At 39.0% G+C, this 16,606-nt stretch overlaps 1 protein-coding gene across 4 annotated transcripts in view; it reads right to left on the reverse strand.

Annotated features, from left to right (window-relative positions):
• The window catches only part of Lrrc9 (leucine rich repeat containing 9), an 88,810-nt gene that overhangs the window by 22,354 nt on the left and 49,850 nt on the right, over positions 1-16,606 (reverse strand). For all 4 annotated transcript variants that reach the window (XM_026779288.1, XM_005343171.2, XM_026779289.1 and 1 more), the window contains exons 23-30: positions 15,073-15,195; positions 11,610-11,740; positions 10,619-10,727; positions 9,839-9,978; positions 8,040-8,176; positions 6,858-7,075; positions 3,884-3,952; positions 862-1,002 (exon numbers count right to left, since the gene is read on the reverse strand). In XM_026779288.1, the coding sequence (XP_026635089.1) occupies positions 862-1,002; positions 3,884-3,952; positions 6,858-7,075; positions 8,040-8,176; positions 9,839-9,978; positions 10,619-10,727; positions 11,610-11,740; positions 15,073-15,195 (1,068 nt within the window). The remainder of the gene's footprint in view (positions 1-861; positions 1,003-3,883; positions 3,953-6,857; positions 7,076-8,039; positions 8,177-9,838; positions 9,979-10,618; positions 10,728-11,609; positions 11,741-15,072; positions 15,196-16,606) is intronic.

Raw genomic sequence — 16,606 nt, forward strand, 5'->3', positions numbered from 1 at the left:
TTTTTTTTTTTTTGATGCAGGGTTTCTCTGTGTAGTCCTGGCTGTCCTGGAACTCACTCTATTGTAGACCAGGTTGACCATGAACTCAGAAACCTGCTTGTCTCTGCCTCCCAAGTGAAGATCCTTAAGGTTCTTAATGTAATCTTGGATCGTTGACTGCAATGTCTTTGGGTTTTGCTTCTAGTAATGTTAGTTTTACCCCTTTCCTCACCTGCTCCAGGTCTCTGTAACATCTCTTGGATTGCCCTAAAAGTCTCAACTGGTTCCACTCCCTGCTCCTGTCTCTTCTTCAAGCTTTGCAAGGGTTCAACGCTCATAATTCTATAGCTCTGTGTAAAAGACACCATCTTTCTGTGTTAAATTTGGTCCTTAGAGGATGATCATGAACAAACAAAAGTGGCTAATGATTAAACTCCTAAGACCCTGTTTCTATTGTTTCTTCATTCTATAATTTTGTTCCTGTCATGGTCAGGTACATTTTAGGGCTCATGGGTAAAAAGCTCAGTAATCTTACAAATCTATAAGAATAACAGCACACATCTCTGTTAGATGAACTATATAGTCCAGAAAGTGAAGATGAAAATTCCCCTTGTTCCTCTCTGCCTAAACTGAAGCGATTTTATGGTTAGTTTCTATAAAACTGAGAGTTTCTTACCTTCTGGCATCACCTGAAGTACTGAAGAAACAAGCATTAAATAATCTGTCTTATATAAATGTATTATTAGGAAAAAAGAGCTGCTTTTGATAGTAGCCACTAAGTAAATACTATAATTTACAGAACCACAGATGCTTAAACATTTAAGTAAAAAATACATGATATAATGCTAGTTTACAATAATTTATAATAAAAAGAAAAGTCACCGAATTTTTCTTGGCTTGTAGTTCAGAGAAATGAAACTCAGCCTTTGTCCTATCATCTGTAGTTATAGGAATTCCATCCAACATCTGTAAATTCGGCAGGCGGAATATGAGCACGTGGCGATGTGCCATTTTTCTACAAATCTAAAGAAAGGTAAAAATCATAGTTTATTCTCCAAATCCCTTGCATGAGAAAATTCACGTTCAAAAGAATGCAGTTTTGGAAAGAACACAAAAATGATGCATGACAGTTACTTTACAATCTTAGGTCGTGAGGTGGTGGTGCACGCCTTTAATTCCAGCACTTAGGAAGCAGAGGCAGGTGGATTTCCAATTCTGAGATCAGCCTGGTCTACAGAGCGTTTTCCAGGAAACTTATGGCTACACAGAGGAATCCTGTCTTAAAAAAAAAAAAACCCAAACCAAACCAACCAACCAACCAATATTAGATCCTCCAGGAAGAAACTATTTCCTGGGAGGTTTCTCAATCTTCTGCTATGTCCAATGAAAATAGAAAATATTTCTAAACTAAAGCTACTGTTAAGAGGTTTAGTCTTTCTCCTTTGCTTCTTCCTTCCTTTTCTTTTTCTCCCCCCCCCACTTTCTCTCCTTTTCTCTTGTCTTTCCCCACCCCCTCTATGTATCCTAGGCTGGTTTGAACTAACAGTCCTTTTGCCTCAGCCTCGGGGTGCTGGTATCACAGGTGTGTGCCACCTCTTAAGTTCATATAGCATTGCCCATTAGCTAGAGAAAAATCTCAGCCTGTGGGTAGAAATCTATGAAAGTTCATTTATAAATAATTAGTTTATGTAAAATTTTCCAAAAGGCCCTATTCAATATCTTCTGGTCTGTATGACTGATCTCTTCAAAGGGTTAACCTGCTATAAAAATATTGGCATATATGCAAAAAAGGTAGGTGGAAAGACTTCAGTAGAGTGGTCTGATGGTGTTGATTCCAGAAGGTTCTGCTTGCAAGGATGGCTCTTTCTTAGTGTTTGGTACCTGGACTTGGGGATGTACTTATCATTTCTTGGATGATAAGGGTAGTTCACTATGTCTTGGTATTTACTAAAAGTAATAGTATTTGTACTCAACCTCTTTTCCATCCGGAATTTGGAACTTCAGTTCTTGGTTGGGAAAGGGTACCTATGTAATCAACTTCCAACTTTTGGACTGCTGAGTCTCTAAGGGATTCCCTTGAATAAAGACATAGCATATAAGAGATGCCATTTTGTGGCTAAGTGAAGAGTGTGCTCTCTGTCCCCTGCCATGGAAGAGAAAGCATGAGGAAGCACACATACAGACAGATTCCTCCAGACTCTGTCTTTTTTCTCCTCATATCCCATGGTTGTGCAACTAATCTCAGTTCTGTGTCCCCATTGTGCCATTGTAACTGATCTCAGTCCTGTATCCTTACTGTGTTATTGCAACTGATCTTAGCCACAAGGAAAACATTATGCTGACGGAATCTCTTTAGAAAATCTCTAAAATAGTGGTGATCTTGAGGACCCCTAATATAGAAAGTATTCAGCACTGTCTGTAATGTCAAAGAACAACAAACTCTTTGAGATGAATGCATAAGCTGGGCCTGGTAACTCACGCCTGTGGGTGGAGCGCTCGGGAGGTTTGAGTAGGAAGATTACCGTGAGTCAGAGGCCAGCTTCGCTTGTATAGTAAGTTTCAGAGCAAGTGAAAAGGAAAATAGCAAGAACAAAAACAAAAACAGAAAGGGAAATGAACAAACTGCTTGAAATGAATGTGGCAGGAGCATGTTCAGTGATGGAGAAAGACCTCCAAAACATGTAACAGCCAAACAAATCACTGACCACATTCTAGGTGACAAAGCAATTTTCTTAGAATATAGAGCCTACTTTCTCTGACTGAAATGCTCCAAAACTTAAGGCAAACGATGAAGATAATAACTAGAAACTAGAAAAATGGACTTAAAATGACTGCAAATCTATGCACAGTCCTTAATAATTTACAAATGAAGAGAAAGTCTTTTGAAGAGTAGAATATTTTGAGAAGAAGATTAGTAAAAGCAACATATCTAAAAACTCTCAGGGCATTGTTGGAGCAGTACTATGTAACCTACAGTATATTGATTAGAAATATATTGAAATTAATATTAAGTTAAAATGATTGAGATTAAGAAATATGAAAAGTAAAAATTTCTTTGAGAAATTTCAAGAAACTAAAAGAAGGAAAGGATAAAGAACAGATGTTGATAAAATAGAAAGCAAACAATGCCCCTGATAAGGAAAAATTATGGTGCTCTAAATAAGCAAACACTGTAAACAAGGTTCTAGCAAGATTTACCAAGAATAAAACACAAAAGCAAAAATTGACAACCTTAGGCATAAAGGGGTGACAAAAACAGATATAGTGGTGAATTAGGAATAGAAGTGCTCTCAAATAATCTAATAAAGCAAAAGATATCATGCCAGACTTAAAGGTATGGTATAAAAAGACAGAATTACAGTTTTATCTGCATAGATACAGATATGCTACATTAAATACTATCAGATTGGATGTAAGAAGATAAAAAACACGAACAAGTAATATTCACACCATGAATTTAAGGGTAGTTTTACTAAGTCTGCTAATGCCATTTAGTTTATCAGGAGATGAAAAAGGAAACTATATTGTCTATCAGTTAAAACCCAGTGTTCATTGTTATGAAACAGACATTGGGAACTAGAAAGGCAGTTCCTTCAATTGTCGAAAGTTGCTTTCCCATAATTCATTGTAAATATCATCTCTGACAGAGACAACTTGGAAGCATTCTTTTAAAATCATAGTATATAAAAAAAATTCAAAAGTTTTTTTTCTTTTTTTACAAACTATTACAACTAAAAATGGGGCTTGGCAAGCTGCCTAGACAAAAGAACAATATACAAAAGTTACAATTTTGTGTTGGGTTAACTAGTTATGTACATAGAAAAAGAAAAAGCAAATCACTTTCTCATATAAAAATTACATATGATAATTGGGAAGTGAATAAGTCATAAAGGTAAATACTCACTGGATTGCCATAGACAGTAAGCTCTCTGAGAGAAGGGATAACATCAAGCTTTTCCAGTTCTGCAATTTCCTATGTAAAAGGGAATAAATTATCATTTGGTTAGCTTACATTTCCTAACATAAACCACGCCAAAGCAGTTTTATGCAAGCCTTAGATTTCTGGTAGCTCCCACTGGATCCTCTGAGTGAACCCCAGTGAAGCCTGTCGACTCCCACTGCATGGCTTGGAAAGATGACACTGCGATGTGGAAAGAAAGCCACACAGCAGGACTGAAAGATGACAGAAAACGTGTGTAGGAAGTTATCAGCCACCCTAGGGCAGAAAGGGCAGCCTTCAGAATAGAAGAGTTACGCTGACTATACTCTGATACACTAGCTGAGAAAGAGACAACAGATTTAGAACAGTTTCCCTGGTTAAATGTTTTGCCCTCCACAGTGCATAGGACTATTTCTGTAAGTTTGTAATAGTGTCGCTTTGCCAAAAATTTAAAAAATACATACTTTTAATTAATGTATATGTGTTTTGCCTTCATTGTGTGCTCAGATGTTTAAAAGCACATGGAGAGTCTGGGTTCCAGAAAGAGGACTCACCTAACCACGGGGATCAGATGGGACTGGGACACTGCAATCTTTGTGTTGCAATGATTCTTAGACCCAATATAATAGGCCACATTTCCTTGGTCTACATTGGAGAAGTCAAAAGCTTCACACCATAGACTGCAGGTCAGTGAGAGACTCTATCTACCTTTATCTGAAGCACTAGTCTTTTGTTAATATTTTTTTTTCAAGACAGGGTTTCCCAATAGCTCCAGAGCCAGTCCTGGAACTTGCTCTATAGACTATGCTTGAACGGACAGAGGTTCGCCTGCCTCTGCCTCCGAGTACTGGCATTAAAGGCCTGTACCACCACCACCTAGCTGTTTTGTTAATTTTTTAAATAGGTTTTCCTCTTTTCCTATCACTCTTGGCCAACACAGACATTGTATTCTGATTGCTCATATGTAGAATGAATGCTCATATCAGATTGCCCAAATTGATATGAATCCAGAGATGAAGTCTCTCCCCTGAAGAAACTTTAAATGAACAGCCGAGATTTTGAAAGAACATGGTCTCAGAAGAATTGGCCTAGGTTTCCAGTTCTCTCTTACTCCCCAGCATTCATTTCCCTTCCAGTTAACTGTATATGGTCATATTAAGGTACAAGAAGACCAGCCATTAGCATAAGTTCAGCGGTAAAACAATCCATCTAAACTCAGTGGCCAATGCCATCTCAAGGATAAATATTGAAGGCTAAACTCCTTCAACAACCACGAAAGCTCAGTCATTCCTTCAATGATCCATGAATACCATAGGCTACCATACAGTCGCATTAAATTTTGACAGCAAAACCCACTAAACAGGATCTGTTCACATTGCCGAAGAGGGAGCTACCATACCAAGCTTCTCTACCATCTCCTCCATCCTTTAACGGGGAATAGGGTGTTGATAGGTGAACAGGGACATCCTGAGGAGAAGTCAGTTACCTGGTCCAAGTTCCTTTAAGCATGCTGCTAATTGGGTGTCCTGGCAAATAGAGCAATAGCATTTTCCAGAAGCTTCTTACTTGTGGCATTCTCTTTACAGATCTGTCTGGATAAAGACTACCTACAGCCAACTGAGATAGAATTTATGGGATTACAAGGCATGGCCTCTAATAAGATGCTTAAGCGTAAAATGGAGATGTTTCAAGAAACAGTCCCCTACTCAGAGACCATGCCACAAAATCTGTCCTGGAGGTCATCACTTGAAGGAAAGCAATAAAACACCCAAGGCCTCAAGTATTAGTTATTGAAAGGATATGCAAAACTTGTGGAGGTTTTGTTTGTTTTTACCGGGCTTGTGTAAGCCAAGGCTCTGGGCGTACTGAACACACACTCTGGCACAGAACTGCCCCCCCAGTTCTAAGTCTCCTTTGTTACACTCCTGCAGTGTTGCCAGAATAGTTCCATAGAATACCAATTTCCCCAACTTCCATTTCTCCTAAATAAAGTTTTGGAAAGCTCATTGTCAGTTTGGCCAGGCTTTCCTCTGAATGGTGTTTGACTCTGGATAACTCGGGCATATGCTATATCTCTCGGTTTGTATGTTTCTTACTTGTTAAGTCAAAAGGGACATCACTCATGATTTCCTTTTCACTTTGGAGAGAATTTCATATTATCTCAGAAAAGCCTTCTTGAACTTAGCAAATAGAGCCTTAGACAAATACTTAAGTGTCCAGGTCTACCATGTACCATGTGCTATACTGATATGAATTCAGACCAGATGGACACAGGTCCTGCTCAGGCAGGGCAGTGTACAGTTCAGCCTGTCTTTGAAACTGCCTCAGAAGTATGGCGAGCAGAAGCAACATTGGTGAAGGCAGGTGTGTAGGTCACTACCAAAATGCTGATACAAACACAAACTCTGTTAGGTTGTACCAACCCTTGTACCTGTATACGACCTCAGGAGACAGTCTAAGAAGGGCCAGTTGGTGCTTGCTGTACCCTAAGAGCAACAGCTCAGTTCTGAGTATAAGGTCCTACAGAAGGAAGGCATAAGGGGGAAGAGCTGCAGTGTTAACGCCAGGCCCGTGAGAGAGATGAGACACAAGGCGGAGTGAAAGGGCCAGAGGAAGGCTTCAGCAGAGACTCAGAGACAGCCTAGACCAAGAGCATCGAGGAATAAGTGCGAACTGTGAGAGAGGAATGGTGAGACCAGCTTCAGAACTCGACTAAACTAGCCTCAGTGGGTGGGTGCATGTTGTCCAGGTCATAAGCCCAGAAGGGTGAAAACCTCTTTGCAACAGAGCACAGCACGTGCCTTGTGAGATGCCTGAGACAGGCTTGTTAAACAGCAGCCACGGCACCCTAATTGGTGCGTTTGGGAGCTTTATGTCCAGATCACAGAGGATTTCAGCTATGTGAACCTCAAAACTACAGTGCCCCTAGGACCATTACCTGGATTTTATTATATCCAAGGAAGAGTTTCTCCAGCTTGACCAACGATTGCAATTTGCCCAGCTCTCGCAGTCGGTTTTCCTCCAGGTGAAGGGTCAGCAGGGAACTCGGTTTGGCAAAAGCACTGTCATTGAACGCTCGGATGCGGTTATGGTCGACAACCAGCTCCTGAAGGACGATCAGGTTGTCCAACCCTTCGACCTGACTGATCTCATTCCCTAAACAGTTACGATATGCTGCATGAGCCCCAGCTTATGTACCTGCCTTTAGTTAAGTATTTATCAAATGATTTTTAAAGCTAAAAAAAAGGACACATTTTTTTTTTGTCTCAAAATTGTAACACAAACTGGTCTTTCCCTAACCCCTAATGAACAGCCTTTCCCCACAAAATTTTATCTACCCTTAGCAATCCATCTTGTCGATCTGTTAATTCAATGACAAAATTATCTTGGACTTGTTTTCCTCTCTTTCTGATATATCTAATTAGTCACTTAATCCTAATATTTATGACTTATTATTTCGATTGATACCACTGTGGGCCAGGCCATTATTGGTATATATTAATGCAACTCTGGATCAAAACAGCATATGCTTTAGAGTCAGATACACTTGAGCACCATGACATAGTGGTGCAAACGATATTATTTAGCCACACGGAACCTCAATTATTTCTTCTTCCCACCCCCAGGTGTTCAACAGCAGGGAAACAGCTAAGAAAATATGACAGATAAATATACAATGGATCTTTCCTGACTTAAAGAAGAACAAGATTGTATTCTTTGCAAGAAAATGCACACAACTGGAGATAATCATGTTAATCAAATTAAAAGGTAGTCTCAAAACAACAAATCTCATATATGGTAGTGAAACCATCTAAGAGAACAAAGGGGGCTGACTAATGAGTGGCAGAAGGGGGAGTCAAGGGAGGTAGAGAATACCCTCAACATATAATATATACGTGTATGAAAATGTCCCTGTAAATAGTACCAGGCACAATGAGTATATGCAATTAATTTTTAAAAACTTATTTGATAACATTCAGCTAAACTAAAGGAAAAATGTTTTCGATTATTAAATGTTTGGTGTCAATGACCATTAGAGTAAATGATGAGGCTGGCACTTGTTTGTTAAAGCAAGATAATCCACTCAGTCACAGGACTTATGGATGGCATGTCTACTCACCCTGCAGAAAGAGGAATTTTAAGTTTCTTAGTCTGTTAAGTTGTAGCTGGACTAAGTTACAAATTCCGTTGTATCCCAAATGAAGAACCTCTAAACTCTGCATTATCGGAGCCATGTTTTCATTGCTTGGCGAATCTCTGAAACACACAGTTTGAGGTCGTAAGTACATTTGAAAGCAACTTTATCATAAAATAAGGTTTGAAATGTATTCTCTGTAAAGTGAAAGTAAGATGAAAGTTTACATGAGCTTTTGCTATATGACAGTCGAGAGTGCTCTTATAATAATTTTATCTTTTAAATGTTTATATGGAAAAGAATTAAGTAAAGAAAGCCACAATGGAAAGTGAAACCAATACAATCAGGCAAGAAAAAGAAAAATGTTGTATTCCATAACAAGTACGGTTATCTTCATTCTCAAAGGATATAATCCCTGTATGTATTAAATTCTTTCAGACCTGCCAAAAACACTAATTGAGCCAATAAATTACTCCATCAAAGCCACAAGATAAAATAATAAAAATAGTCTGAAATTCCAATGCCAATAAAAATTAAAAATAAAATTAAGAAAACAATTCTTATACTGTTTATAACAGTGTAAGAGAAAATAATTTCAGAACACCTTAGAATGATCCCAAAAATTAAGCACAAAATTTATACATAGATAACTACACATAACTGAATTAAACCAATGAATGTATCAGTAAGTAAAATTTTTTTTCATGTTTGTGGATTAGAAATCTGAATATTATTAAGATGAAAACTCTTTCAAATTGATAGGAGAGTAAATACAATCTCTATCCAAAGCTCTTTAGGAGAAAATGAACTGTCTTAAAATTTATAAAGAATTCAAAGAACTCTGCACATCCAAAAAATATTGAAAAAAACTAAGTTAGGGGGCTTACATGTGTATACTCATATACTGAAACAGTACACAGCAGGGCAGTGAAATTAATTAGTGGGCCTTGCAATGACGAGAGATGGGTCTCAAAAAGTAAGCTAAGTGAAAGAAGTCAGACATAAAATGACAGTAGGAGGAGGGCCTGGAGGTGAAGGCAGGGGCTTGTGGGATAGGGAGAAGGATACAATAGTAGGGGACAGAAGATAACCAGAGCATGGTATATACACATATGAAATGCCACAGTGAGACCCATTAGTTAGTACAAGGTCAATAAAATATAATGCTAATAAAAATGAAAAGAGTACTTACGATATAATTCCAATCTTATACAATTCTAGAAAGAGGCAAACTCATAGGGAAAGTAAGCAGATCAGTGGCTATCGCCAAAGGCTGCTATGTGGGGAAAGGGGATTGCGAAGAAAACTGAGGGTGGTTTGAGGGGTAGTTATTTCACACTGTGGTTTTAGCCATGGTTACCGGACGGAAAACATTTGTCAGAAATCATTAAATGGAACACTGAAGCTGGTGACTTTGTTATGTACAAATAAAGATGGCAAAACAAGGAATATTCTTCATAGAAAAAATGAAAATACTTTGATTTGGTGATACACACACATATTACATACACACACATCTCTGTCTGTCCATCTGTCTGTCTATCTAGCCATCCACTCATCCTTTTATAAACGTATAGGAAAGTTAGAGATGTATCTTGGTCGTCACAAATGACATCTTTCCCATTAATGTTAGAACTGGGGGGACAATGGCATAGACACAGTTCATCTTTTTATTTGTGAAGTTTATTTTCGGCATCCAATTTGTTAAAATAATTCTCAAAATCAGCCAAATATGTACATTAGATTGGGTTGTTTTTAGTGCGTCAAAGAATTTTAAAAAGTACCTATTTAGTTTTGAGGTTCCTTGCTGTCCATAGCCACTGGATGGCACTTTCTGGTAGAGCAGCTGTCTGTTGCTTAAGTGAGTCTGAGGCTTTAGTCTAGGCATGATTGATTCAATATGGTTATAGTTGAGGCATAAGACCTACAGAAAGAACACTTTATTAATCAAATGTCAATAATATATTAAAATGGGCTGACTAATACTTGCGATAGAGACAACAACTAGTAATATATTATCATGAAAAATAAAATAATTTATCCCAAAGTATTTAGATGTAGCTTGGAGTGTGTTTTCAATGATTATACACTTTGGAGAATCACTACAGACAAAACATCCAAGACCTTAGCCAGCTACCCAGCTTTCCCAAGCGGCACTCCTGGTTTGTCTAAGCCTGATACAGATGAAATAATTCCTTAGAAAGTTTTCTGTTTCTGTGTGTAGAGGCCTTTAATTGCTGACCGAGTTGAAGCAATGAGGCCGCTTTGAGAACCCCTTATTCTCAGCTTCATTTCATGTGTGCTCACTAGAGACATGGCTGCTCATCTTATCTCCTCCTGAAGAGTAAGATCTGTTTGTAAGTCAAGGATTTAAGATAGATCGTTAAAAAAATAAAAATGCTGGAAGGTAAGACTAAGATCTTTTTCCTTGATTAGTGAAAAACAATAAAATACAATTTAGGGAATAATTTTGACACCTTAATAAGGAAATGCATTTTAATGTAAAATGAAGTTTAAAGCTTGCGTGAAGCCTTTGAGAGCAAATCGAGCTTTCAGCCACATGCCTTCACGTTGGGCAGGTAGATGAGGCCGCTGAACGAGGTCAGGTTGTTGTTCTGCAGGTTCACGCTGCACACATTCCTGAACTGGTCAACAGGAATCAGATCCACAGTCCTGAGTTAGGAAGCAAACACACTCATTATTTTAATGGGACAGGGCCAGTTCCTCCACAAATGTCTCCAAAGGCACAAAAGATCCTCACTGGACCAATTCTATGTAATGTCAAATAGTGGAGACTGATGTCCAGCTAAGTGTGAATTTTTATTGCACAAATATGAAGAAAATGACATAGAATTTGATTACTCAAATATCCCATACCTATTACCATTAAACAATCACTGAAGAAGCCACTTATACAATAAACATTTTCAGTTGATTTACAGATTAACACGCAAGTTCATGAAATCACAACAAACTTGACAGAGTGCCATAAAATAATCAGGTCCTAAGCTTCCATGTGCATGTGGATGTGGGAAGAAGGCTGCTTCTGAAGAGACAAGAAGTGAAAGGAGCCGACAGGAAGGAGACAGCAGGGAGGGCACCGAGACCAGATGTTCTGAGATCTGCAGAAATCCTTCACAACGTTGGTTTCAATACTCATTTGAGAATGGTGATTGGGGTCTGTGGTCATGGAGAGGATGCCAGACAATTCTGGAGCCTGAACATAATAATTCCATATTCATGTTCTATCGTGCATCTAAGGATCCCATTAGAATTAATAAGGTACAATTAAAAGTGTTAGCAGGCTTTTTTTTTTTTTACTAACTTTGATTTTCTTCAGATGTAATTACATTTTTGCTATTTCTTAAAAAATATATGAGTAGTAAACATTTTTAATCATGGTTTCTGATAATAAAAATTATCGCAGCATTTAAAAGGGTGTCGGAGATAAACTAGAATAATTATTGGGCGTGTTTGGAAAGGAGAGTCAGAAAAATGTGGTAATATTTTCACATGTAATCTTAATGACAAATACACACAACAAAGTAGTTATACCTGATGGATGATGAAGTCCAGTTTAGTTCTTGCATTTGGACAAAGTTGGAGTGTCCTTGTCGTTCGGCAATCATGTCAGACGTAAGTCTACCACCAAACAAATCTTTTGCATTCTCGATCTCCAGAGGTTCCTATGAGGACATTTAGAAGGCGATGACCTCTCTTACAGATGACCTCTGGTTCCAGACGTAAATGACGCAGACACACTTCTTATTCTTCCTCACAGCTACCCCACCCACCTAGCACACCGGATAGAGGAAACACACACAAGATGATACCAGGGCTCTAGGGACTCCGGGGCTTGAGGAATGACACCATGATTCTATTTTTTTTTTTTTTTTTTGTCTCATACGTGCCCAGCTGGGAAGCCCAAAAACAGAAGAAAGCCTAGAACCACCCAACTTTTCCTAGTCAGTGGACAAGCAAAGAGGAAGCCTGGCATGACAATAACTGTGAAACATTTAGATAATAATAGGCCTATTCCATCTAAGTACCGGAAAGTAAATGCTGGCCCCACCACGAACTACAGAACAGGCTCAGTATTATCAGCCTGCAGCAAGGCACTCCTTTGCTTTTATTTTAACTATCTGCTCTCTTCAAACTCTTTCTAAATCTAAAAAATTTAGTGAATGAAATTTCCATATCCAAATTTAATCCCAGATTTTCAACTGCCTGCTTGATATCTCTAGCCAGATAATCTAATGTCTCATAAAATGTCGTAGGTCTGAAAGTGACTGTCTTCTTCCCCAAAGCTGCTTTTCTTCTACTCATATTGTATTCTGGGGCCTCTGGAGAATATCAGGGCTCTAAGACTCATTAAGGGAAAGCTATTTCCTCCTGGTCAAAAGCATGGAATCCACATCTGGCCTGAGTAGAGACATGACGGACCATGGTTTCCTCCTTCAAGAGTTAATTCACCTGGGTCTGTCAATTACTTTTCCAAGAGAGCACCCTCAGGTTTAGTCACTTAAAGCCCTGTTAAAGAATTGCTAAGAATAATTATCTCTTAATGAGATAAGGTAGTTTTTCTTCAGGAAATACCACTATGTTGACCAGAAGAATGTAACTTTTCCTTTTCTATCACTTTCTTTTGGATACTAACCAAAGTCTAAGCATGTTAATCCTTCTCTGAAGCTCCCTCCTTTTGCCACATAGCTACCTGCGGCCATGTGACTATCCACTGACCTCCATTGCTGGCCTTGTTGACCTAACTCAAAAGGTGAGATTTTCTCTCTTCCTCCTTTTCATAAACCCTCTCCCAATGGCTGCTGAGATTTCTAGTTTGCTTGCCCTGTTGTTTTCTCTTAAATGTTAGGAATATTGACCTTGAGCTTCCTAGTGAGTCTCTTTTAAAATTCTTTTTGGAAGGCTAAGAACCCAAAGAGGTAACCCCAACTCCCCCCAATCATACTAACACTATTGTTGCTGACTTTGTAGATACCTTTGCATGTTTGCTGCCCATGAGTGATAAATTCTGTTAATTTCCCCAGTATTTCTCTCAAGTTTCAGCTTTCTGTTTTTGTTTGTTTGGTTTTGAGACAAGGTCTTTCTACACATCCCTGGCTGTCCTGGAACTCACTATGTCAACCATACTGGCCTCTAGCTCACAGCCATCTGCCTGCCTCTGCTGCTGCCTCTGGAGTGATAGGATTAAAGGTGAGTGTCACCACACCCAGCCAGCCTTCTGAGTCACCTCCTTCTGGTTCAGTTTCTCATTATTTTGCTCCTGTAATATTTTAGTAATTTCTGACAGACTGTTATTTGCTCTACTTCGGCACATACTGCTATTAGATGAACATTCTCAATATATGGTTCTGGATATATAATTACCCTTCTGAAAATATTTAGCACATTCCCATTCCCTTTAATTTGAAGTCCAATTCTCCAGCCTATTCTTCATGTTTCATTATCAATTCATAGATTTTTGACATACCTCATTCTACAAAGGACATATAGAAGCTTACAGGAAACATAATAAATAAGAAAACAATAAAAGCATAAACAAAATAATGAATATCAAGACCAAAAACAGCATAAGTTTGAACAGATAAAAACTAGGGTTAGAGACAAAGAGAATATAATATCCTTTAGAGTTGTCTACTATTGAACCATAAAATTGTCCCTGAGCTTTTGAGATGCTAAAATGAGAAGAAAAATACTTATAATACTTGTAATACCTATATAATACTTATAATACCCATCACCAACGAATAGAACAAGACCTTTCCCCCTTCATCTATCTCTCTCAGGGCCCCTTTCAAATGCATGTAAGTAAGAGGAATAAGAGCCCCAATACATTGAGAGCAAATGCAATGCTGGTCACATAAGACTACACATAAAAATCCACCCCTACTGAAATCGAGGGACTGACTACATCCAACACACACAGTTCTGGAGCATTTGCGTTTATTGGAATGACTACGCTTTGTTCAGTGAGACCCTGAAAAGATGGGGCTATAATTAATATTCTTCTCAGAGTGCTAAACAGTCCAGGGTTGTTTCTCAACTCTCTAAAATATTTGATGCACGTTTTTGTTTGATGAGAGCTAGGTACCATTACACTGGGAACTGTGTTCTTCCTGCATCTGTTAGACACTCACCCTGTTACATGGAGCTTGGGAGTGCCGCATGAACTTGCCTGTTCTATAACCTGGTTCAGATGAGGATTTTGTACTCACCCCTAAGTCCCGTGTTCCCCAGTTACTATTTTAAAGGAATCTTGCCATGCTACATTTTTTGGGTCAAATATAGTTCCCATAATTGTTAACAATTGCATTTTTCCAGACACTAAGAAGCATTTCTTAAGCTGGGGTGATGGTGCTGTGGTGTGTGCTTTTCTTACTCCGCTCCATGGAACTGTGCCATGTCAGCTGCAGTGTTACTAGAGATTTCTCCCAGGTCACACATTATGAAATCACCCTCTAGCTCTTGCCCTTCATTTTTCTGAGTGTGTGTTTGTGCCATGACATGCACATGTGGAGGTCTCTGGGCCTTGCTTTATGGCCCCTGCTAAGCACACCAGGCTAGGTGGACCATGGGCTTCTGGGGATTATTCTGTCTACCTCCATCTCACTCTGGGAGCACTGGGGTTACAGGTGCGGATTACACTGTGCAGCCTTACAGGGATCTGGGGATCCCAGCTCAGCACCTCACGCTTGTGCCATGCGGTCTTTGCCTGCTGAGCTCACTCTCACTGAACTCACTTTGGAGGCACTGAAAGCAGTGTATGAAGAGACAGGCACCATCTTTCTTCTCTGTCTCATATGAGATGATGAAGAATTGGTCAGGTAAGCGAACTGTAACATCCAGGTCCAAAAGGAGCTTAGGAGAGGTAGACTTTCATGATCACAGTGAGATTTTAGTCTAATACCAGAGATGAGCAATATTCGGGGTGCTTGTGACCTGTGAGGATGCACATACATGCACTGTAGATCAAACGGCATGGTTCATACAAACAACTCACAATTGGGAGTCCATCCAAGGCCTTCAGTTCTGGAAGATGAAATATTACAAACAACCGGTAGTTTTCTTGGTTCCATATAATAATGTTTCCATACATGTCTAGGATGACCAAGTTGCATAAACCCTAGATAATAAGGATATATTCAGTCTATGTATACATGCAAATCACACTCCAGCAAGTCACTTTTCCAGGGATTAGAGAATGCTGAATTTTAATATTTGAATTATCTATAATTTCATAAAATTTCAGTGCTTTTAATTATACTGGTTCCCAACAGAGATATAAAAAGTATATATCTGGTAGAAGAACTTCTTTAACAAGTAGTGCTGGGGAAACGCGACACCCATGTGTGAAACATCAAAATCGATCCCCGTTTCTCACTCTATAAAAACATCAACTCAAGAGCAAGAGAAAAGGCTCAGTGGCTAAGAGCACTTGTTCTTGCTGTGGATCCAGGTTCAATTCTCAGCACCCACATAGTGGCTTGCAAATATCTGTAATTCCAGTTCCAGGGCATACGATGCCCTCTTCTGGAAATAGGCACCAGGCATGCAGACAGTGCAAATACATCCAGGTAGGCAGATAATTCACACATAAACATTTAAAAAAAATCTAAAACCCCAAACAAAACAACATCAACTCAAAATGAATCAGACATCTTAGTGTAATACCAGAGGCAAAGTTAGAAAACAGACAACGTGAGAGGTGAAGGTGACGGGAGCATCCACGGATGTCAGCAGCAGCAATGACTTTCTAAGAGCATGCCAGTGGCCAGGAACTCGGCAAGGGCTGACAGTAGGTGACAGTCAGGACTGAACACGTTAAGAAGACTTCTCGGAAAAGAAACATTCACCAGAGTGAAGAGAAAGACTGAAGAATGGGAGAGACTTTGGGTTAATGACTAAAATATATAAAAATGCCCAAACCATTAAAAATCCAAAGGGCAAATAATCCAATCGATAAACTGGCACATAAACTGAATGGGCACACACAAGTGAAGAAACCCAAATGGACAACAAAAGTAGGCACACGAACTAAGCAGGAAAATGCAAACCAAAACTACATGACAAACTGTCTTATCCCTGGTCAAAAATACTGCCAACAAGAAAACAAAACCAAGAGAAGAAAAACAAACACAAAAACCATTGACAGTGATGCAAGGAGAGAGACACTCTTATATGTGATTGACAGTGATGTAAATTATTCTAGTCACCATGGAAATTATGCAGACATCTGAACATGCATGCTTGTTGCAGCAGGAGTCACGGCAGCTAAGTTACAGAATTAGCTCCTGTGCCCATCAATGGATGAACAGATAAAGAAAAGGTGGTGTGTAAGTATTATGTAGTATTCAGCCATAAAGAAGAACAAATGCATGCCAATTGCAGGAACTGTGGATTACTGTGTTCAGGGAAAATAATATAGCCTCAGGAAGACAAGTACTGTGTGCTTTTGCTCATATACAGAGTTAGTGGGAAAGTAGAAGGGGAAGGAGGATTAGGGGTGGAGAGAGGAAAAGGAGGAGGGGCAAAAG

The sequence above is a fragment of the Microtus ochrogaster genome, chromosome 1 (assembly GCF_000317375.1).
Source record: "Microtus ochrogaster isolate Prairie Vole_2 chromosome 1, MicOch1.0, whole genome shotgun sequence".
Classification (NCBI taxonomy): domain Eukaryota; kingdom Metazoa; phylum Chordata; class Mammalia; order Rodentia; family Cricetidae; genus Microtus; species Microtus ochrogaster.